Source organism: Bos grunniens, chromosome 10 (assembly GCF_055505025.1).
Source record: "Bos grunniens cultivar Pamir isolate PY7600 chromosome 10, Bosgru_T2T1.0, whole genome shotgun sequence".
NCBI lineage: Eukaryota > Metazoa > Chordata > Mammalia > Artiodactyla > Bovidae > Bos > Bos grunniens.
In genome coordinates, this window is record NC_141174.1 from 50563613 (window position 1) to 50587602 (window position 23990).

Sequence of the window (23990 nt, forward strand, 5' to 3'; positions counted from 1 at the left end):
CTCTGCTCTGCCTTTCCCTTCCCTTCTCTTCTTGGCACCCAGCACTTGGCAGCTTTGCCCATCTCACCAGTTAAGGCTCCCTTGCCTCCTCTCCCAGACCACTTGGTTTATATATCCTTTGTGGAATATATTGTATTATGCTTTCTTTTTTTCATTTTCGCATAGGTTGCTCATACTTTGGGTTGATTGTTTGAGTGGTGTTTGTGTGTGTGTATTTGATTATTTACTTGCTAAAGCTAGTGAGCAAAACTGGACATTTGTTCCCTTGCCTTCAGAAAGTTTTTAGTCTAGTGGAAGAAGATTTAAAGGAAAAAGTCGTATGAGTAAATACAAATTACTTGCAAAGTTCATGTACAAAACACAAAGGTTCATGCAAGAGGGGGACTGGGATTTGACCTAGTCTTGGAAGGTCAGGGACTGTTTCCTTGAGGAGGTGGTGATTGGCATGAGCAGGAGCTCATGAAGTGGAGAGTTGGAGGCAGAGTCTTCCAGGCGGATGTGCAAAGGCCCTGGGGTGTGCGGGAAGAAGGCATAGGAGGAAACATGAAAAGGCCAGTGGAAGGATGGGTTGAGTGAGGAGAAGCGTGGGATGTGATAGCGTTGGGAAGGTAGGTAGACCACGTTAGCCCCGTGGACAGGGGTCAGAGGTTTGTTGTCTTTGCCTCAAGAGCACAGGAAAAGCCGTCAACATATTTCAGCAAGAGTGGACGTGACCTGATTTGGGATTTAGACTCTTCCCTCCTGCCTTAGTGTGTGGGGACTGAATTGAAGAGGGTGGAAGAGGGGAGGAGGTAGACGAGCGAGGAGGCTTCTGCTGTTGTCCAGGAAGGAACACTGGCAGCTTGGACTGGTGTGGTGGCAGCGGAGGTGGAGAATGGAGGCTAGGTCTGAGATAAATTGGGAACTCTTGGGGTAAAGTTAAATGGCTTTTCCTGTTATAGGACTTCTCAGAACCTCTACTGCTTAGGCTGATTGTGGATTATGACTCTCTAAGACAAGACTTGGCTTTAAGAATTTCTCAGAATTATATGACCACAAAATTATTATTTTTTAAAGATGTTCCACAATTCTTTTGTTTTATAGAATGCTTTCTGGGAAATGCTGTGTCATATAATTCTTTTTTGCAGGATACTTTCCACAGAGGGTTCTGGATACTCTACAAAGGCCTGTAATTGGGAATGAACTTGACAGTATAAAAAGAGAACCGTTGGCCACAAAGTTTGAAGATTTGGACAAAAGCACATTGAATACATAGATCGAAGTCAGTATAGAAAGGTTTTGGAGGCCAGACTAGGAGTTTGAATTCATTTTGTTGTTACATGTTGGGCGTCATTCTGGACTCTGAGCTAAGATGGGTTGTGATGGAGGTGTCACCTTGGCCACATTGTTCTGGAGGACCTGATGTGAATAATCAAGTGGTGAGGTATGTATTAGAACTGGGTATCCTCTCTTTCTAGAATGGAATAGATGAGGCTCTGGACTTGGGTGTCAGAGTAGGAATGGGAAATGCATCTTTCAGGTCGAGAAGGAAATGTAAGCTGTTTTCCCTCACACCCTTTCCCCGTGGCAGGCAGCCACTGTCAGCAGCAGAAAGCTGAGAGTCTCTTCTGTGTTTTCCTGAGGCCAGATAAGCACAAGGAGTCCCCTGGAGTCCTTGGGTTCCCAAGCAGAGCCGGATGAGCAGGTGTGCATTTGGAATTGTGTTGTTATTGTCAGGGAACAGGAGAGGCATTACTTAGGGTTAACAGATAATGTCTGATGAGGTGGTTAAATTTAAGTCCGTCAAGTTCTCGCCACAGCTGAGATTGCACTGTGTGACTTTGAACAAGTCATTTAACCTCTCCAGACCCTGGTTTGCTCATCTGGAAAATGAGTGGCTAGAGCATGTGTCACGTTTCCCCTAAGCTGAATAATTCCAGCTGTCTCAGGGGACTGAAAATTCATTCATTAGGACAGTCATTTATCGGGTTAAGTAAGAACTTTTGCCTTCAGAGAACTAGAATTTTGTGAAAATTTGGATTGAAAATGAGGCCTTTGTTTAAAAAAAAAAAAAAAGTGAGTGTCCAATTCACACATTGCTTTGCAATTCAGGCATCTTTTCTGAGGCCGAGATGCAGCAAAGCGAGGCCGGCTTCAGGCAGGACAGCCCACTTAGCAATGCAAAGGTAAACAGCACCTAATGAAGGAACCTGTTAATTGCGGACTCAATTTAGGAAAGGAGGGTGCTAAGAATTTATTTTTAGATAGGGTGTTTGGAAGTTGATAGAACTTTCTCATGGAGACATTGTTCTAAATTGAGGTTAGGTTCTCAGGCCAGATAACAAAAGTTGATCTGGCTCATGATACTGGAAATGGTGTGTGTTGACAATAAAATAATATCAAATAAATGTGCTGTGGGCAGTGTGTGCATTGGGTGGCTATCGTTGGATAACCATTCAAATAGACTTGGACACTTAAAACGCATAGAGCCAGTTAATTCAATAAAGTTGAATTGTGAGTGTCCCGTGTGCCAGGCACTGGCTGGGCAGGGAGGGCCAATGGAGAGGCAAGTTCTGGCTGTGAGGAGCTTGGTGGCTGGTGGTTGGTCTGCTGCGCTCTCAAGTCAGGTCGTCTGGGATTGTGCCTGGCCCTGCCGCTTACTGGCCCTGAGAATGGAGCAAGTTACTTAACCTCTTAGTGTCTCCGTTTCCTCACCTGTAATCAAAGAATTTAACAGTACCTGGGGCTTTCCTGGTGGTCCAGTGGTTAAGACTCTGCATTTCCAACGCAAGGGGTGTGGGCTCAATCCCTGGTTGGGGAGCTAAGATCCCACATGCCGTGCAGTGAGGTCAAAAAAGTATAAAAACAAACAAAAACAGCATTTCTTGTGGGAAGAGTAGGAGGGAGGGGGGTAACTTAAGACTAGCTGAGATGCCCATGGGGTGGGCATAGTGCCCAGCATAGAGCGAGTGCTCAGTAGATGTTGTTCTGCCTGCCTGGCCAAGAGCCTTGTCCTATGGGATGCAACGGCAGCTTCCCCGGGGCCAGTGGGAAATAGGGTCTAGTCCCCCAAGCGCAGCCCTGGAATGGGATGGGCTATGATGGAAGAGAAATGTGGGAGGAAAAAGACTTTCTTTTTTTTCCTCAGAGAAGTTAAGCTCCAACTTAGCAGCAAAGAGAATGGGCTTGAGGCAACAGGGTGAGCTCCTAGAGCTATCTGAGAAATGCGTGAGAGTCAGAGGGATGTTGGGGATACTCTGGCAGCAGAGGGGGAGAAGTGGAAAGGAGCTGGCAGCTGAAGAAAGGATGGGAACAGGAGGATCCTGGCCATGATCCCTATACTGTCGCCTTTGATCCCTGCAGTAGCACTCACAGGGCAGGTCCTGGGAAGGGTCTAATGGATATCTAACTTGAGGTGGCCAAAGCTATCTTTTTTTCTTCTTTTGAGTTCAGGAACCAGGTTTCCTCTGTGGTCTCCATACAGACACATCCCTGTGAGGCTCTATTTTATTTACTAGGAGACTTTGTCTCGGGAGCTGGGGCACATAATAAACCAAGACGACAGTTGGCAAGACTCTTCAGGAGTATTGTTTTGGTTCTGGGCCCCACATTTACAAAGAGTACTTGGTACTGCACCCCAGTGGGTGAAGAATAACCTTTGAAAATTTAGCCTAAAGAAGAAAAGACAAGCTAAGATGATGTAAGGAGGTAGGAGGGCTTTAAGTGTTTGAGAAGCTGAGATTTGGAGGAAGGACCATGCCCTTCCGGGTTGGTCCCAGTGACATTGTAGAAATGCAGATAGCAGCTCAGCATGATGGAGATGTTTCCATGGCTGGGAGCTGGAGAAGACGGAAAGGCTTGTTTTGTGAGGTAGTGGGTTTCCAGCCCCAGGAAGCAGAGGTTGGATGTCTGCTTATCTATCAGCGATATGGTGGAGGGGGGGGAGAGATTGGCGGGAGCGTGGTATACTGGAAATTCAGATTAGGGTTTGAACCAGAGAAACTTGGTGTCCCAAATAGCACTGACATCCTACCACTCAATAAGTAAAATATAAATGAGCAAATGAATATCCAAGTCTATTTGAACTTACCTGGAGAAATACAAACTTTGGTAGGCCAGAGAGAGAAGGAAACTTCATCTGCCATATGGATGCCATAAGTTGTGTCTAACTCTTTTTGAGCCCATGGCGTGCAGCACACCAGGCTTCCCTGTCCTTCACTGTCTTTCGGAGTTTGCTCACACTCATGTCCAATGAGTCAGTCAGGGATAGGCTAGATCTCTGCACATTATATCCAAGGGCGCCTCTCAAATGGTGGATCATCCAGGCTGGTGCGGTTATCTCAGGGGTCTGGTTGGGGTGCCAGGTCCCCCAGAGTCCCTTGCAGAGCAGTGCTTGTGGCCCAGGAAGTTGCAGCCAGTGCCTTGACTGGTGGGTGGGAGACAGGCGTCTGGTCAGATGGGGTGTGGAGGACAACATCGAGCCCAGGGTGGAAGGCCAGTCGAGGACTGGGCCCTGTGTGGGGTGCAGTGTCACCAGCCCTTGCTGCTCAAGACTCGCTGAGGACAGGCAGGATAAAGGGCTTAGAGTAGGGGGAGGCTGGTAGCCCACTTCCTGAGTGGCTGCCCCTTGTGCCTGCATCCCGGTGGCGGCTCCCATGGATGCTCACGGGTGCTTGCAGCCACCCTGAGAGTGGACACAGCATTAATCCCTGTTTGCACAGTGGGAAGCAGAGGCTCTAGTTCCACAGCTGGTTAGTGACTGAAGCAGGGTGACGGTAACGATGAGGGTCACTCCAGTCACTGCTGTTTCTTTAGAGCCCTCTGTCTGCCTGGCCACGTACTTCACTTTTCACATTCACTCCTGGCAGCTCCCCCAGCCCCACCGCCCACCCATGCTGCTGCTTGGTGAGTGATGTGATTGCTGTTTCCAAGGGAGGTGAAGCTCAGTAAAGGAGTGTGTGGCTTGTAGGTGGCTGAGTCAAGATTTGAACCCAAGACTACCTGATGCTAGAAACCATGCTGTTTCCTTGTTGCAGCCCCTCCGTCTCTTTGGGGTGCAGCAGTGGGAGGAGTGGGTGGTGAATCACTAAGTGGCCTGCATGTGAGACCTGTTACTTGCCCTCACATTGCATTGGCCAGAGCTAGTTGTATGGCCACATCAGACTTCAGGAAGACAGGCAAGCACTATTGTACAGAGGCCTGGAGGCTCAAAGCACAATGAGTACCCACCATGGTGATTTATGGGGCCTCAATGGTAGGTGCCCCAAATGGCCTTTAAAAAAACCCCACAAACAATGGGACATGGCCCTCAAGCAGTCGTGGGGTAGGTCTTTGATGGGGCTTGACTTCATGCCTCCCCTCTGTCTCCCCTGGCTCTTCTGAGAGGATAGGTGATGTTTACTTCCTCTTTTATTCAGAAGCAGAGGGACTGAGTAAAAGTCCTATCAGCAGCCATGGCTGGGAAACAATTAGTTCAAGGGGATGGAGGCCAAAGAGTCACCATGCCTCCTCCAGGGCTTGTGCCTGGGAGGAAGCCAGCAGTGCATGCTCTGTAACTTCTGGGTGGCACATATTAATTCCTTCCTGGACACCATTTGTTGTACATACAGTGGCTAGTGTTCTGACACTCGGCACTATCTTCTTTCATTTTTCTTTATCCATGCAGTGAATGGACCCGTAACACCACTCCTGTTTTTAAAGAAAACTCAACTGTAGTTCTGAGAAACAAAGTGGCCAAGTGACCACCCCTTGATTAGGACATTGCTATCAGTATTTCTGGCTCTGTTCCCTTTGCCTGGCAGTTAGAGCTAGCTGCTAACCCCTGCAGACTGGCCTGTAGGGAAGGGGCTGGAGACCATGTATGGGCTTTGCGAGAGACCAGTCTGCTCAGCTGTCACAGGAAACAACTACATCTTTGAAGGAGGAAATAAAGGTCACCCTTATTGTATGTCTTAACCCTGGAGATGGTGGGAACCAGCCTCAAAAGCATGCTGATAGTATTGGTCCAGCCTCTTCCATTCCAAACATGAGGTCAGTCCTGATTTTCTTTCTCCAGCCCCTTTTATCATTGTTCCTGCAGCCATGGTGGCAGAGGGAGGAAGGAAAAAGTTGACAATTCTCTGTGTGAAAGTTGGTCTCATTTGGAGTGCAAAGAGGCACTAAGGAGAATGGTCATCAGATTGAGAGTTCTTGGTCTCAGAATTTCTCTTTAAATTTTTTAAATGGAATGATTTCTACCACTTAGGGTTGATTGTTTCAGCACTAATGGAAATACCGCAGCAGCCACTATGGGAAAATTGAAGGATCCGCTTTCCCAAATAAGATTTCTGAGAAGGAAACTGCGTAGACCTGTGGGCTTGATTAAGGCCTGTTGGCTTCCAGATCGAGCCTTGGTTTATCTTGGAGGGGTCCCCAAAGCTCCCCAGTGGGCAGTGCCCTGAAGAACTTGCTTGTTTATCTTCTGTCTTCAGAAATCCTGTTCAACCTGTTGGAGGTGTGTCCTGACAGCAACCTGATGTTAACCATTTGTGAAGCTGTTTGGTCTCTGGGTGATGAAGTCAATCTATCCAGGTGTCTAACCCCTGCTTTTTCCCTGACCCCACCTCCTAGTATTTTCCTGGTGTTGCAGAGCTCTGGACTTAACGACTTTGTCGGGGTGGAGTCCCTTCTGCTAGCCGGTGGCCCCCCCTCACGGCACTGGGGGGGAATGTTGGGTTCTATAAACAGAACTTTCACGTGCTGGTCCCAAGATTAGCATTGACTGTGACCCTCATGGTGAGGGGGAGATGGTGTCTTAACAGCTGTGATCTGAGGCTGTTTTAATCTCCTGGACACCAAGATGAACCAAGGACATTGGGGAAATTTTTGTAAGGGTTTTTAGGGAATGGTGTACCAAAAAAAAAAAATAGCCGAAGCATAATTAAAAATCTGTAACCTAAGTTTCAGAGAAACTCTTCTTTTAAAAAAGGTTTTTTGTTTTACAAATTTTATTTATGGCCATGCTGGCCATAAATACACATTAAAGCCTGTGTGCAGATCATTGCGGCACACAGGCTTTCTCTCGCTGTGGCGAGCAGGGACTGTTCCCTAGTTGCAGTGTGTGGCTTTCTCACGACGATGGCTTCTCTTATTGTGGAGCATGGGCTGTGGTTGCTCGGGCTTCGGTAATTGCAGCACATAAGCTTTGTTGCCCTGTGGTATATCAGATCTTCCCAGGGCAGGGACTGAACCCATGTCCCCTGCATTGGAAAGTGAATTCTTAACCACTGGACCACCAGGGAAGTCCCAGAGAAGCTCTTGCAATGTGGTTTTCCTGGTGCTGAAGCCCCTGGCTGGCAGGGGTACACTGCCTTTTCCCGTCTCTTGCTGACTATGGGGATTCCCCCTAAAGATGCTGCCCCCACTCAGAAGAAGCTGGTAGCAAGTAGCAGAGATCAGAGACAGGAGTCAGAGGGCTGGGTGCAATCCTGGTTTGTGGCTTTGGTCTACATGACCTTATATGTAGTGGTCATCAATTGTCGTCATTTTACTGTGTGCCTGAAACATTGCTGCGCGCCTGGCATAACGTCTCCATTCATTATTAGCACAATGGGGAAAACCAGGACTGAGAGTGAAACAAGTAGGGCCAGATCAGGTCGCCAGCCCCCAGGCCTGACCTCCTGTTTTGTTTTTAGCGATAGCATTCACATAATGTAAAATTCACAATTTTCAGCATTTTAAAGTGTACAGTTCACTGGTTGCGCAACCATCACCACTGTCTTAAGTCCAAAACAAGTCCATCTCCCCCAGACAAAGCCCCTTACATCCAAACTCCCTCCTTCCCTGTCTCTTGGCAACTACAAGTCTATTTCCTTTCTCTGTGGATCTGCCTGTCGTAAGTGTTTCATGTTGGTGGAATCACATTTTATGTCAAGGCCTGAACTATTATTGAGCATGTTGTCTCTTGGAGAAATTACTTGGCCTATTTGTGTGCAGAGTATTTTTATCCTAGGTATTTTTACTCCAGTAGGAATATAGGTTTGTTGTGTGGCTTAAATGATAACCTTTGTCAAATGGATTCTGTGAGCAGGCATGGGACATTTTATTAGCCTAGTTTTTGTCTTGAACCTCTGTCTGAATCGCAGGCCACCCTGAGAGTAAATCTTTCTGGTTTCTTAACCATTTAAAGGGAAATGTATTGATTTACTTCACAAGGACATTGTGAAGAAACCAGTGATACTTTTAGCCTATATAATCACCAGGTTACTATAGAAAAAAACTGGGTATTTGAGTATGATTAAAAGGGAGTTTATTTTAGGTGGCTTTGTAAGCAGGAGAATCACATCAGGACAACAAAAGAAATAGGATGTAAACAAAGTCTTCATTAAGCATGATAACTTTCCAGCTCAGTGAGCTCTGGCAATTTGGTGACTGTGGAGAGAGCAATGCTTAGTTCCACGGCAGGAAGTTGGTGTTCAGATGTTGTCCTTAGCTCTAGACACCGTGACAAGGACATTGGTTTAAAAAAAATAAAAAACCATCTGAGTTAAGCAAACAGCATCAGCATTTGAAATTTAAGTTGTAGGGGTAAAACCTCTGAAATTCTTCATTTAATGGTTGCCTAATGCTGCCCAGTTTCTTCTGGTTCATTCTAGAATCCCAGACTTTTGATCTGGCAGAGACACTGAAATTACCTAGACTGACCAGTTTGTGTCACAGAGGAGGAGCCTGAAGGCGGATGGAAATTAAATGACTTGCCTGAAGTCATCATATAGTAAATTATTAGCTGAGTCTAACCCAGAATCCACATCGTCTAATAAAAGGAAACTGAATACTTACTTCTGCTACTCTGGCTTTGGAATCAACTCTTCCTTGAAAATATTTAGGGTTTTGGTAATGAGTAGTCTCTCCTCCTTTATGGTTTCCTTTGCTGAGTTTATTCCCATCTTCTTCACATACTACTCCATTGCCACTGTTGGGTCAGTTTTTCTCCCTCGGTTCTCATCTCATTGTAGCAAAGTATTGAAATGACAGACCAGGACAGTTCAAGCAGGCAGGGTTTATTAAGCAGGCAGTACATTCTCAAAGCGATGAGAGCAGACCAGCCCCCATAGGAGTGGTCTCAACCCTTCTCAGTTTCCCTTTCTATATCTTTTGTTACTTCCTCTTTGGTGGTTTCTGGGGCTTAATTGGTTGTGTTCCAAGCACACGATATGTGAGCCTGAGACCAGTCGAGGGAGGGGGCATGTTTTCCCACTGGAGGTCTTCACTCTGGTCTGTGATTTCTCTTAAATGAAGCATAAGCCCGCAACTATTCAGGCTTAGTGAGAGGTGAGAGGGGGTGAGAGGTGAGAGGCCATGCGAATGAAGTATGAACTCGGGTCCAGTCAGGGAAAGGAGTGTGCGTACATTCTCCCATCACCATTTTGTTCTGCCATTTTGGGCCGTGTTTCTCTATTCTAACTACTAGGACCACAAACAGAGCTTATCAATGAGGAAACTGTATGACCAGTTCTGTAGTTCTGAACTGTAGTTCAGGATCTGTAGTTCTGAAGTACAGATAGGCTGGGTAAAAATGGTACTGGCGTTTGGGAAATATAGAGAGAGAATTTTTGGAAACTCTGAGGTAACCCTTGGAGAAGGAGTTTTAAAAATGGTGTTTTTCAATGGCTCCATGTCCTTTCACCAAAAATGGTAAGTAGGCAGTCAAAAAAGAGTAAGGAAATCCCCATCACTTTATATTAATGCAGGGATCTCAGCTTTTTGAAGCTTTCATATCTCTTTTTTGGGGAGTGGTGGTTTCTGACCCGTTTAGAGCAAGTATTACCTAGTATGTTTTCTTTAAGGATGTGAACTGAGTTCAGGGTTTGCGTAGGTCACAGTGTAAGCTGACTGCACGCCTGCAGTGGCACCCAAGCTACCTGACACCCCATGCCAGGCCCTGGAGTCATTCCAGGAAGCATAAGGGATGTGGGGACCTGAGCTGTGAATGTCTGCTGGAGAGCCTTGAGGTTTCCTCAGCCTGGACCTCACTCCTCACAGTGGGACCCACAGACTAGCTTCACTGGCACTGCCTGAGAGTTTGTTAGAAATACAGAGCCCCAGCCTGCATTCCTCCTGAGTCAGAAGGAGCATTTAAGAATTCCCCAAGTGAGTCCTGTACTATTGAAATGGGAGAAGCCCTGGCTTAGAAGCCTCATGCCAGTGAAATTCATAGATATCTAAGCAAAGAGATGAAATGAGCAGCTTATGATTAAAATAGATGCGATTTCTTTTCCTCAGTAGTTTACTGTTGCTCAGGCAGGGGGAAGCTGCCACCATAACACAGGGGACTTGGTTCTCCACACATTCAGAATGACAAAAGGACTCATCATTTGTGACCCAGGTCCTCACTGTGGACATGAAACTGATGTCCACAGCCATGATGTGGGACGCCGGTGGCCTCCCAGCAGGTGACCGGACTCAAGGACACCTCGAGGACCCATCAGCTGAGCTCCTGCGGCCTTACCCACTGAAGTGTGGGGGTGGCTGGTGACGTGGAACCAATGAGCCAGCGTTCCAGTCTCTGGACTAGCAGCCTCCATGCTTCAGCTGTTTTCCCTCGTTCAGCAAAAAAAGGAAAACAGAAAAGAAACAAAAACTGGCTGTGGAAGAGGCCTTGTTAATTAGTAAAATCTGATGTCATGTGTGTTGGGTCTGTATTCGGACAAGTCAGGAGGGCCTTGCCTTACCCGATTACTTTTTATCCACCAGGAGCGGGCCTGTCCCAGGTGTCTGGTGTGTACTTCTGCAGTGCATCAGCACCTTTGGGTCAGGAAAAACACCCAGACGTGGCTATTTGTGGTGCTGTTGGGGAGTTTTGTGCTTGTCATGGATAAAAGCTTCCCCTGGCCCTAGGTGACAGTGTGAACGTTTCTAAATGTGTGCGTTAACATGTGAAAATGTGCCAGCTTCTATGCAAGTCATTATTTGCAGTGAATGGTGGTCCCAGGCAAAGACCACGGCTTTCCTGTTTGTGTTTGTGTGTGTGTGTGTGTGTATGATAACAATTATATATTCCTCCTCCAACCACCACCACCCCCCTTTTAAATCAGTAATTAGAGCGTATGGTTAAAAGTCAACTATTTTAGAAGTAGTGGAAATTCAGCTGAATTTGCTGAGTTGCACGTTGAAACATGCTGTTTGTCTGTTTGGAAGAATTTTCTTAGTTGCCATCAGTTTGCCAGAGCATCCTTGATTGGGAAATGGGGCTAAATTTTTAATGAATTAGCCAACCAAGAAACCTGACTTGCCCTTAAAATAAGGGGTCATGTAATTTGTGCAATACTGTTGCAAAGGAAAGACTGTTAAAAGATCTCGTTTCTCTCTTTTGAGAAATCTATAGGCATGATATTGAGCTAGTTAAAATGGGCAAGTTATAGTCTGAAGCCGGGTTTGATTTAGAACCACAGTAGATCAGCTGGACGAAGTCCTGACCTTGTGAGAAATAAATGTGGGTTTTGTTGGCTTGGTTTGCATCTTGGCAGCCACAGGAGCCATTGCTTAGTTTTACTAGCTACTTACAATAGTGTAGGTAGGTAACCTCTTCCCTCTTTTACAAATGAGGAAACTAAGCCTCTAGGAGGCCAGACCCAGTAAAAGGGCCCAGGAAGAGAGACAGCCTGGATTTGAGTCTAATCTGGTCGACTCACTGCCGAAACCGCAGCTCCATCTTGTACACTCCTAGATGCACATTTTTAGAGTTAAAACTGAGCATTGCATTCTTGAGGTGATTTATGTCTGTGTTATTCAGACTGAGATATGTGTATGTGTGCTGGGTGGGGAGAGTGCTTGCCACGGCTACAGGCGAGAAGTGGCCTGTCTTCCTGGAACACCGAGAACACAGTGTCTCAATATAAAGAGACATGGAGTAGAATGAAAGTCACAGTGTCGATTGCATACTGCCCGTGCATTTTGGATGGAGAAACCCACACCTTAGACACAGTTCTCTGCATCCCTCAGGTGTCTCTCATCACCCCAGGTTGGACTTCTCTGCCCTGGGGTTGCTGGGGTGGAAAATTTGGAGAAGCACTCATGTAAGTGCAAATCCTGGGCCATGTGGGCCTTTTCCACTCTCCCAGCTATATGTGGTGAAAAGGAATTTCTTAACTATGTAAACCAGCGTGGGAGAGTTGGCACTCTGCTCTGTTTGTACAGCTGCTCCCCGGCTCCTGCTCCGCAATCTTTCATGGGCTGGAGGTATCTGAGAATTTGCTGGGAGAGGGTTTTCTAGAGGCCGGAGGAGGTGAGAACTGGACTGCGGAGGTGCTTGTCCTCCAAGTGCCTATGGCCATTGTTAGTCTTTTCAACAAAAATTATTTTTATTTAAACATTTAAAAGTATTTCTTGAATTTCCATAGTTCACAATTTAAAAGTTATGAGAGGGTTTGCAATGGGTTATGTCTCTCTGCCTTTTTTCATAGCCCCAGTTCCCTTCTTTACAGCTAGCCAGAGTCACCAGTTTCTTGTGTAACCCAGTAAATACATATTTACCCCTTATTTATTTTTTTTGTTCAGTAGCTAAGTCGTGGCTGACTTCTTGTGACCCCATGAACTGCAGCTCGCCAGGCTTCCCTGTCTTTCACTGTCTCTCAGAGTTTGTCAGTATCCATGTGTCCATGTCCATTAACTCATGTCCATTGAGTTGGTGATGCCATCCAACCATCTCATCCTCCATTGCCCCCTTTCCTGCCCTCAATCTTTCTCAGCATCAGGGTCTTTTCCAGTGAGTTGGCTCTTCACATCAGGTGGCCAGAGTACTGGAGCTTCATCTTTAACATCTGTCCTTCCAATGAATATTCAGGATTGATTTCCTTAGGGTTGGCTGGTTTGATCTTCTTGCAGTCCAAGGGACTCTCAGGAGTCTTCTTTATACAGCCGGAAGCACACCACACATACGAGTCTGTGTATTGTATTTTCCTCGTGTAATCTTATTTCCTCCCCCCACCCCGCCACCTTTTTTTTCCCCCACCTGCACAGGATATCATTGAGCTGGTGTAACTTATATAACAAATGCCTGATTGATTGGCATTTAGTTATTTTCAATCTGTCAGTATTATAGTGCTGCTATTGATAATCCTGTTTATATGTCATTTTACACACCTGTAGGGTAAGTGCTAGAAGAGAAGTTGCTGGGTCAAATCAAAGGTACGTTATATTCCTGATGGATGCTGCTGAGTCACCCTCCAGGAGCTCATCCCAGTTTCTAGCCCCAGCAGCTGTGGATGAGGGAGCCTGCTCCTTACACCACCACACACTGCGTTCTCCGACCTTTTGACCTTGGCCGCCTGATAGGTGAAGAAATGCTCCCAGGCAGTTTTAAGGAATGGTCCAACCTTGAAAAACAAGAGAGCATCTGCTATTTTTGCCTTTGTGGTGATGACCTAGTGTCATGTTTCCAACCTTTTGGAGTGGAATTAGAATTGATATTTGTTAACTATTTCTTACAGCTTGTCAGAATGAATAATGGGTAAGATATTAAAAGACAAATCCATGTGATCTTTTTTACAAATAGATATTACATAGAGCATATGATGTAGCTAAATGAATCGTTATGAACTGTGTGCAAGAGATGTGAGTTCAATCCCTGGTTTGGAACATCCCTTGGAGGAGGAAATGGCAACCTACTCCAGTATTCTTGTCTGGAAAATTCTGTGGACAGAGGAGACTTGATGGACTACAATCTATGGGATTGCAAAAGGGTCAGACACAACTGAGCGCACGCACACGATGGAACATCCTCCCTGCTTTTGCTGTGACATCCGACACTTAAGTTCAAAGAATCACAGAAACAAAGTATTGGCAATTAGTTAATCCAGTGAGGTCAGCATTGTTTGTCCCCAGTGACCTGTCAAAGTAGATCTTTACTGACTCAGGTCCTGGGAGAGTTCTCCTCCTCTGACACAGTCGTGAGATCCAGACTAAAGTGTTTGGAAAAGATCTGCATAGATGAGAGTTCCCAGAGTTAGAGGAGCTTTTGGAATCTCTTTGCTGGGAAATCATGGAGAAGAACTTGCATGTAGGACTTGCCTTGAATAAAGGGATATGATTTTTATTCTTTCAGATTCCAGCACTGCTATAAGTGAATTAGGTTTGGTTTCAGGAAAAGCAGTCTTATCCTGTGGACTTTATATGAAATCGTGGACTGGCGGTGTGGTGGTAGGGTGGGGGCAGGAACAGGGGAGCGGCTGTGAAAAGTCTTGCCAAGGGAGGTGTAAGTTAAATTTATTTGTATACATAATGTGGTTTGTCACACTACGGAGATGTAAAGCAAAACACATTATCATTTTACAAATGGTCAGAACAGGACAAAGCACCTCAACACATACATGCTCCTGTAGAGTCACACTCAGCCTGTGAACGTGAGAGTTGGGATTGGGGCAGACCCTGCCGCCAGATGCCGAGTGATAACCTGCCTGGTCCATCCTCCCAAGATGGATGAATGGACTCAGGATGTGTCCCGCAGCTTTCAAACAGAGGAAAGGCTGAAATCTAAACATCAAAGTACAGCATAGGGTCCTTTATCTAGCGTGTCAGGGTGCCAGATATGCCCCAATCCAGCTTAAACCAGGTCTGGTTTTCAGTATCCTTTCTCTTCCTGAGATTTCTGAGGGAATGGAAGATCACTGACTGCCCATGTTTGTGTTCTTGCCTTTACCAGAAAATTGAGGCAAAGATCTTTAGTCTCTTGTTCTCACTGATACCTCAGCAGACCTCAGATCCTCCATCCCCTCTGTCTGACTCAGCCTCTAGGTTTCCTTCATCCTGTTTTTCCTCTTTTTGAAAATCAGCTGTATTGAGACACTTAGCATACAATTTGACTATTTAAACTGCAAAACCAGTGGGTTTTAGCATGTTTACAGAGTTCTACAATCATCACTATAATTTTAGAACATTTTCATCACCCCAAAACAAAAACCTATACTTTAAAAAAACAAACTATATATATATATATATGTGTGATATATATATTATTTTTAAATAGTATATGGAATCATATGCTGTACAGTATTTAACTTCCTATGCACCATGTCATGACTTAAAAATGTTTGTTGAATTAGTGTTTTTACAACGTTGTGTTAGTTTCAGGTGTACAGCACAGTGATTCAGTTATATTCTATTTTATATTCTTTTCCATTATAGGTTGTTAAAAATATTTCGTATAGTTACCTGTGTTGTATAGTATGTCCCTACTGGTTATTTGTTTTATATAGTGTATATATTTTAATTCCAAATCCTATACCCTTTAGGTGTTATCTCCCAGTCGTCTTATTTCTCTCAGGCCTCAGTTCAGTTCAGTCGCTCAGTCATGTCCGACTCTGTGACCCCATGAATCGCAGCATGCCAGGCCTCCCTGTCCATCACCAACTCCCGGAGTTCACTCAGACTCAGGTCCATCGAGTCGGTGATGCCATCCAGCCATCTCATCCTCTGTCGTCCCCTTCTCCTCCTGCCCCCAATCTCTCCCAGCGTCAGAGTCTTTTCCAATGAGTCAACTCTTCGCATGAGGTGGCCAAAGTACTGGAGTTTCAGCTTTAGCATCATTCCTTCCAAAGAAATCCCAGGGCTGATCTCCTTCAGAATGGACTGGCTGGACCTCCTTATAGGCCTAGGCAACCACTAATTTATTTTTCCATCTCTATGTAATTGCCTATTATGGACATTTTATATAAATGTTAATATGTGGCCTTTTATGAATGACTTCTTTGACTTAGCATAATGTTTTCAAATTCCATCCATGTTGTAGTATGTATAAGTACTTTATTCCTTTTTTAGGACCAAATAGTATTCCATCATATGGACAGACCATGGCTCAGCTGGTAAAGAACTGCCTCCCAATGTAGGAGACTCAAGAGACATGGGTTCGATCCTGGGTCAGGAAAATCCCATGGAGAAGCAACCCTATCCAATATTCTTGCCTGGAAAATTCCATGGACAGAGGAGCCTGATGGGCTTATATAGTCCATGGGGTTGCAAAAAGTTGGCCATGATTGAGTGAACACACATAGTCACGGTCACCAGTTGAGGAATATTTAGGTTCTTTCCACATTTTGGCTACAATGAACAATACTATTCTGGAGTTTTTGCACAAGTTTTTATGTGGCCATATGTTTTCATTTCTCTTAGGTGTATATATATATATATATATATAGGAGTATAATTGTTGGATTCCCTGGTGGCTCAGACGGTAAAGCGTCTGCCTGCAATGCGAGAGACCAGGGTTCGATCCCCGGGTCAAGAAGATCCCCTGGAGAAGGAAATGGCAACCCACTCCAGTACTCTTGCCTAGAAAATTCCATGGATGAAGGAGCCTGGTGGGCTACAGTCCATGGGGTCGCAAAGAGTCGGACACGACTGAGCGAATTCACTTTATGATAACCCTTTAAAATTTTGAGCATTTTTTGAAACTGTTTTCCAAAGTGGCCACACCATTTTGCATTCTCAGCACCATCATAGGGTTCTGATTTCTCTTTATCCTCCCTACCATTAGCTATTATCTTTAAAAAACAAAACAAAACACAATTTTATTTATTTTTAGCCTCAGAGTATGACATGTAGGATCTTAGTTCCCCAACTAGGCATTGAATTCCCACCCTCTGCATTGGAAGCAGAGAGTCTTAACCACTAGACCACCAGGGAAGTCCCTATTATCTGACACTTTGATTATTGCCATCCTAGTGGGTGTGAAGTGACTCATTATGGTTTTGATTTGCATTTCCCTAAAAACTAATGATATTGAGGATCTTCTCATGTACTTTTGGACTTCAGGAACTGTTTAGAAGCTTGAGAGTGGAGTGAAAATTTATGCTAGCAAATTGAAGTTCTCTTCAGAGTTATATCAGTAAACCAGAACTCAGTCTATGCCTTCCCACTAAGCATTTAAAAATACATTTCTTTTCTTAAACGGGGAAAAGGTTCTATCCTCAAGTTGGGAAGACCCCATGAAGAAGGAAATGGCAACCCACTCCAGTATTATTGCCTGGAGAATTCCATGGACAGAGGAGACAGGCAGACTACAGTCTATAGGATTGCAGAGTTGGACATGACTGTGTGACTAACTTTCATTTTTTCTTTCATATATATATATATATATGGAATAGATATATATAGAGAGTCTTTGAAAGATGTCTGTTCAGATCCTTTGGTCATTAAAAAAATTGGGTTGTCTTTTTATTGAATTGAAGATTTCTTTATGGATTTTAAATATGAGTTGTTTATCAGATATATGATTTGTAAATGTTTTTTCTCTTATTGTGGATTATCTTTTCACCTTCTTGTTACTACCATGAAAGGTTTTGATTTTGATAAGATCTGATTTATCTATTTTCTTTGTTTTTTTTATTACTTGTGTTTTGGTATTGTATCTTAGAAGCCTTACATAATTCAAACTCATGATATTTACTCCAGTGTTGTTTTAGAAGAGATTTATAGTTTTAGATCTTACATTTAGGTATATGATCCATTTTGAGTTAATTTTTATGTGTGGTGTAAGGAAGGGATCTTAACTTCATTCTTTTGCATTTGGCTTGGCTTGTTGAGAATCAGTGGACGGGTTGATTTTAGACTCTTAGTTTTATGCCATTGAACTACACGTTTATCCTTACGCGAGCACCACTTGCTAACTGTATCTTTGTAGTCTCTTATCTCTTGATGGGAAAGTTAGGGCTGTTGCTGTTCAATGGCTAAGTCTTGTCCAGCTCTTTGCAACCCCATGAACTGCAGCACTTCCTGTCCTTCACTATCTCCCAGAGTTTGCTCAAACTCACGTCCATTGAGTCAGTGATACCATCCAACTGTCGCTCCCTTCTCCTCTTGCCCTCAGTCTTTCCCAGCATCAGGGTCTCTTCCAATGTGTCAGCTCTTTGCATCAAGTGGCCAAAGTATTGGAACACAGCTTCAGCATCAGTTCTTCCAGTGAGTAATTCAGGGTTGATTTTCTTTAAGATTGACTGGTTTGATCTCCTTGCAGTCCAAGGGACTCTTAAGAGTCTTCTCCAGCACCACAATTTGAAAGCATCGATTCTTCATTGCCCAGTCTTCTTTATGGTTCAACTCTCACATCCATACATGACTACTGGAAGACCATAGCTTTGACTAGATGGACCTTTGTGGCAAAGTGATGTCTCTGCTTTTTATTAAGCTATCTAGGTTTGTCATAGCTTTCTTTCCTAGGAGCAAGCATTTTTTAATTGCATGGCTTCAGTAACTGTCTGCAGTGATTTTGGAGACCAAGAAAATGAAATCTGTCACTGCTTCTACTTTTTCCCTTTTGTTTGCCATGAAGTGATGGGAGTGGGTGTCATGACCTCAGTTGTTTTTTTTAATGTTGAGTTTCAAGCCAGCCCTTTCACTCTCCTCTTTCACCCTTATCAAGAGGCTCTTTAGTTCCTCTTCACTTTCTGCCATTAGAGTAATATCGTCTGCATATCTGAGGTTGTTGCTATTTCTCCTGGCAGTCTTGATTCCAGCTTGTGAGTCATCCAGCTTGGCATTTCACATAGTATACTCTGCATAGAAGTTAAATAACCGGGGCGACAGTGTATAGCCTTCTCATTCTCCTTTCCCAATTTTGAATCAGTCTGTTGTTCCATGTCTGAATCTAACTGTTGCTTCTTGACCTGCATACAGGTTTTTCAAGAGGCAGGTAAGGTGATCTGGTATTCCCATCTCTTGAAGAAGTCTCCACAGTTTGCTGTGATCCACACAGTTAAAGGCTTCAGTGTAGTCAATGAAATGGAAGTAGATACTTTTCTGGAATTCCCTTGCCTTTTCTGTGATTCAGTGAATGTTGGCAATTTAATCTCTGGTTCCTCTGCCTTTTCTAAACCCAGCTTGTACATCAACAGGGTCTCGATTCATGTCCTGTTGAAGCCTAACTTGAAGGATTTTGAACATAACCTTACTAGCATGCGAAATGAGCACAATTGTCCAGTAGTTTGAACATTCTTTGGCACTGCCCTTCTTTGGGATAGGAATGAAAATTGGCCTTTTCCAGTCTTGTGACCAATGTTTAGTGTCCCAAATTTGCTGACATGTTGAGTGTAGCACTTTAACAACGTTATCTTTTAGGATTTGAAATAGCTCAGCTGGAATTCCATCATCTCCACTAGCTTTGTTCATAGTAATGCTTTCTAAGGCCCACTTGACTTCACACTCCAGGATGTATGACTTTTAAGATGCTGAGCCAAAAAATAAAAGCCCATGTGATATCTGAAATTAACAGTAATCATTCTGTAATTGTTGCCATTCCTTTCAGTTATGGATTGTGTGCTGCACATTCTCATTTTCAGATGAGACTACCTAGAGTTTGCACAAGGAACTATATCATAATTTAAGCATATTTTAATTTCCATTTTATGTTAGACATTAAAAAAAACTTACAAGCAGAAATTGCCCTTTATCAAGAGCTGTACATGATTAGGAATCAGGAAAGCGAACTCATTGGTGGTTATAAGACTAGGTTCTGGATTTGTTCTGCTTGAATACATTTCCTCCTACATGAACTTCGACAAGTTCCTTAGTCTACCCAAGTGCCAGTTTCTTTGTCTTTAAGAAGAGTAATAACCACGTGGGCTTTCCTGGTGGTCCGTTGGTTAAGAATCTGCCTGCTAATGCAGGAGACATGGGTTTGACCTCTGGTCTGGGAAGATTCCACATGCTGTGGGGCAGCTAAGCCCATAAGCCAAAATTTCTGAAGCCCACATTCTCTAGAGTCTGTGCTCTGCACAACAGAAGCCACTGCAATGAGAAGCCTGCTCAGCCCAGCTAGAAAGTAGCCCCCACTTGCCACAACTAGAGAAAGCCCGCACACAACGAAGACCAGTGAAGCCAAGAAAGAGAGAATAGTAACCACCTCCTAGAGTTGTTGAAAGGTTGAAATTTCACGTCAAGGACACTGGCATGGTTCGGCAAAACTTTTCTGTAAACAGCTAGATAATAAATATTTTAAACTGTGGCCCCAAGTCCTGACACAGCTGTTATACCACAAAAGTGGCCATAGATAGTGTGTCCCCAAATGGATGTTGCAGAGTTCCAGTAATGCTTGCTTTATTTTAAAATTTTATTTGTGTATTTGGCTGCATTGGTTCTTAGTTGTAGCATGCAGGATCTTTGTTGCAGTGCACGAGCTTTCTCAGGTTGCAGTGCTCTGGCTCCAGAGGGCACATGCTCAGCAGTTGCAGCATGGGCTTAGTTAGTTGCTCTGTCGCATGTAGAATCTTAGTTCCCCAACCAGGCATCGAACCCGCGTCCCCTGCATTAGAACCATAGAGTCTTAACCACTGGACCACCAGGGAAGTCTTGACACTTTAGTTTCAATAACAGGTGGTAGGCTGGACCTGTAGGCTGTAGGATGCTGATCCCTGGCTTAGCATGGTGCCCGGAACGTAGTGGGTTTTAAGAAATGTCGGCCATCCTTGAAGCTGGGGGCTGGGCCTTGACTGTGGCTCCCATGCTCACCTGTTCCATGTCTTTACCAGAACGTCGAGGTCCTGGCCAGTCGGAGCAGTACCGCAGAGCAAACCCAGGTGGGGGCAGAGATGCGCGTAAAGGCTCTGCAGGAGGAGAATGAGAAGCTGCGGGGAAGTGTGGAAGAGCTGGAGCGCACTGTGGCTAGGCTGCAGAGGCAGCTTGCTGACCTTCAAGATGACGAGGCCAAAGCAAAGGAGACTCTCAAGAAGTGCGAGGTGAGGCTTTCTGGGCCCCCAACTTGGGCTTTGCAGCCACAGATCCTCCTTTCCTGTGTGAGTGACTTAAGAAGCTGAAAGGGATTTATTATCATAATCAAGTAGGAAGAGTCAAGGTGGCTGTGACTGCCTCTCTGTAAACCATTGCTTTTGTTCCTCTATGCGTGGTACAAATGGGAGATGGCTTTTGAAGATGCCTGGAACAAGTCTGATGGAGTTGGCATGGGGAGCTCAGGTGCAGGCACAGGGGTCCTGGTTCGCCCAGACATCAGGTGTGCTCAGCCTTTTCGCACTGAGCCGAGGCCTCCAGACACCCGAAAAGGGCATCTTAACCCTACCATCAGGTCCACTCTCACTCGTGACTGTTTTTTCTTTTTTTAGCAGTTGGTTGATGGTTTTTGAGGTCACACAAGTTTTACCAAACCAGTTATCTGGTTTTCCAGATCTCTAGCAGTGGGAGACCGTTAGCAAGAGACACGCACTAATAGCTGTGAGAAATGGCAGCTGACAATAAACAGAGACGAAAGAAATGTGATGGGAGGTGTATTCTAACAGGTTTCCCAAATGGTCACCGTGAAAATCCCCTGAAAAGCTTTTTCTCAGACTGTGCGCCTGAGTTCTTTCAGTGCTTGAGTACTGAGTTGATTCATACTTGAGTTCGTTCAGTGTTGTTGCTGACGCTCCTGTGCTGAGGGTGGATATCTGTATTTTCCCGCAGATCATCTCAGATGACTGGTTTGGATGTTCATTTCTGGTTAACCATGGCACTGCAGACAGGCACACACATCTGTTTTGTGCTACTGTGGGCCCATGACATGTGTATGGTGACCGTAGTCCCTGCCGGCTATGTCTGTGGATGTACCCTGCCTGCCTTTCATGCTGCTGAGTCAGCTTAGTAGGCACAGCACCCATCTGAGTGTGCATTAACCCCATGTTTCTTTGTAGGGAGAAACTCGGCAATTAGAAGAGGCCCTTCTGCATGCAAGAAAGGAAGAGAAAGAAGCCACGTCAGCCAAAAGAGCCCTGCAGACTGAGCTGGAAGAGGCTCAGGTAAACACTGAGGGTCCTTATCCCCCCACAGAGGAAGCGCGAGAAGGAGGGACATGTCCAGATTGCCACTGGTCCTGTCCTTCCAGGCTGCTCCTTCCGTAATAACCTTCATGGACTTCCGACTGTCTATATAAGCCAGTGGTTCTTTTTATTCATTTATTTATTTATTTTTGGCTGCTGGGTCTTTGTTGCTGAGTGGGCTGTTCTCTAGTTGTGGTGAGCAGGGGCTGCTCTCGAGTTATGTCTTGTCGTTGCAGTGGCTTCTCTTGTCGCGGAGCCTGGGCTCTAGGACTCATGGGCTTCAGTAGTTGTGGCTCCTGGGCTCTAGAGAGCAGGCTCAATAGTTGTGGATCATAGAGCTTAGTTGCTCTGTGACATGTGGGATCTTCCAGGATTAGGGATCGAACTTGTGTCTCCTGCATTGGCAGGAGGATTCTTTACCATCGAGCCACCAGGGAAGCCCCTAGACTGGTGTGTTTTTACCTGGGGGACATTGGAGCAATGTCTGGAGATGTTGGTTGCCACAGATGGGGGGATGCTACTGGCATCTCGTGGGTGGAGGCCAGGGCTCCTGCTCCCTATCCTACACAGCCCAGGACATCCCCACAGCTGTGAAGCACCCATATGTCAGGAGTTCTGGGCTGAGCAGTTCTCCAGACATGGAAGAGCCTGGCAGCTTTCCAAAGATAAAATACGAACTGTGTGAGAAGGCCAACAGAATCAGTCCCCAGGGCACTGTGGAGTGGCTCTGTGGCAGAAGCCGATTTCCTCTCTCCTCTGGGCAAATAGATGCCTCAGAGCACAGTCCTTCAAGAGGGCTATTAAACGAAGCCCGAGGAAGTCCTTTCCTTAAAACTGGATAGCTATCTCTATTCAAAATCAGCAGATTCTTAGAAAATTAGTTTTTCCCATTTGAAGGTTAGAAAGATTGAAGTATGTCCTTTTTATTTGTTTTTTTTTTTTTGATAAATTAATCAGATCTTTAATATTGAATGGGGTTTTCCATTTGTCTCCCTAAGCTGGTGACAAACAGGTTAATTCCTATTTGATATCTTTATATTCACAAATGGAGAATATATGATAATGTATCACATCACATATTTTCTGGGACTACTTTTTTTTTTTTTTGTATTTCTTTTTTTTTTTTTTAATTAATTTTATTTTATTTTTAAACTTTACATAATTGTATTAGTTTTGCCAATATCAAAATGAATCCACCACAGGTATACATGTGTTCCCCATCCTGAACCCTCCTCCCTCCTCCCTCCCCATACCATCCCTCTGGGTCGTCCCAGTGCACCAGCCCCAAGCATCCAGTATCGTGCATTGATATGTCCTTTTTAAAAAAAAAAAACAAAGTCTGCACTGAGGTTCTGAATAGACTTTGCACAGTGACCTCAGTGTGATCCAGGTATGTCCTTCTACCTGCTCTGGAATTTTAAAGAACCAGCAGCATCAGGCATCCCTCAGGTGAGTTTCTGAGGAGGTAAAAGCCAGTTATTTTGAGCAGCTGTCTTAGAGGAGTCTGTTAAAGTGTTTCCTTAGGACTTGTGTGTCTGTAAGGGAGGGTGAGGCAGGGGCACATGAAAAATGTCAGGGGCTGAGTCAGGATTCAAATTTGTAAATGCCTAATTGCAGCTTTCCTTTCATATACAGCATCATCTCCTCAGGGCTAGAGGAATGTGTACCGGGGTTCACTCAGGTCAGCCACAGCTCAGGAGCCCTCACCCCCAGATCTGCACCTTCTCTTTGGCTTCGGACAGAGACCTTGTTCTTGCATGCAGTAAAGTCCTGTATTTTCTTCATTTTGGTGTCTTAGCTTTGGATTTCTTTTTCTTTCTTTATTAATCTAGATCTTTGTTATTAACTCTTTTTTGGCAGATTTTGTGTGAACAGCGGTTGCCCTATGCAGCTGTTTAAGGCTTGTGGTGGCTACAACCCAGCAGTCAAAGTGCAGGGTTTACATCTCTGAGCTTCTTGGGGACAGAAAGAGAGGAAAAACATTTGTATTCTGTGGGGGCAAAAATCTGCAGTTTTGTGTCACATCCACACCAGGCACTTGGTAAAGCTGTTACAGGCTCTGTCTTTATCATCCTTTGATCAAACCAGAAACTTTCACACAGAAGGAGGTGGTTCACCAGCTGTGAATCTGCAGCTCACAGCTAATTCAGTGGAGAGAACAGATGATGGCCTCAAGGTCTAAATATCTTAATGTGATCCCTGCTGGCCTCTACCTCCGGATCTCCATTCCTGCCTTCA

General features: G+C 44.8%; 1 protein-coding gene across 7 annotated transcripts in view; it reads left to right on the top strand.

The window, feature by feature from the left end:
- The window catches only part of CGNL1 (cingulin like 1), a 170423-nt gene that overhangs the window by 117270 nt on the left and 29163 nt on the right, over positions 1 to 23990 (top strand). For all 7 annotated transcript variants that reach the window (XM_086321176.1, XM_086321178.1, XM_086321177.1 and 4 more), the window contains 2 exons: positions 20475 to 20681; positions 21627 to 21731. In XM_086321176.1, coding sequence (XP_086177302.1) covers positions 20475 to 20681; positions 21627 to 21731 — 312 coding nt within the window. The remainder of the gene's footprint in view (positions 1 to 20474; positions 20682 to 21626; positions 21732 to 23990) is intronic.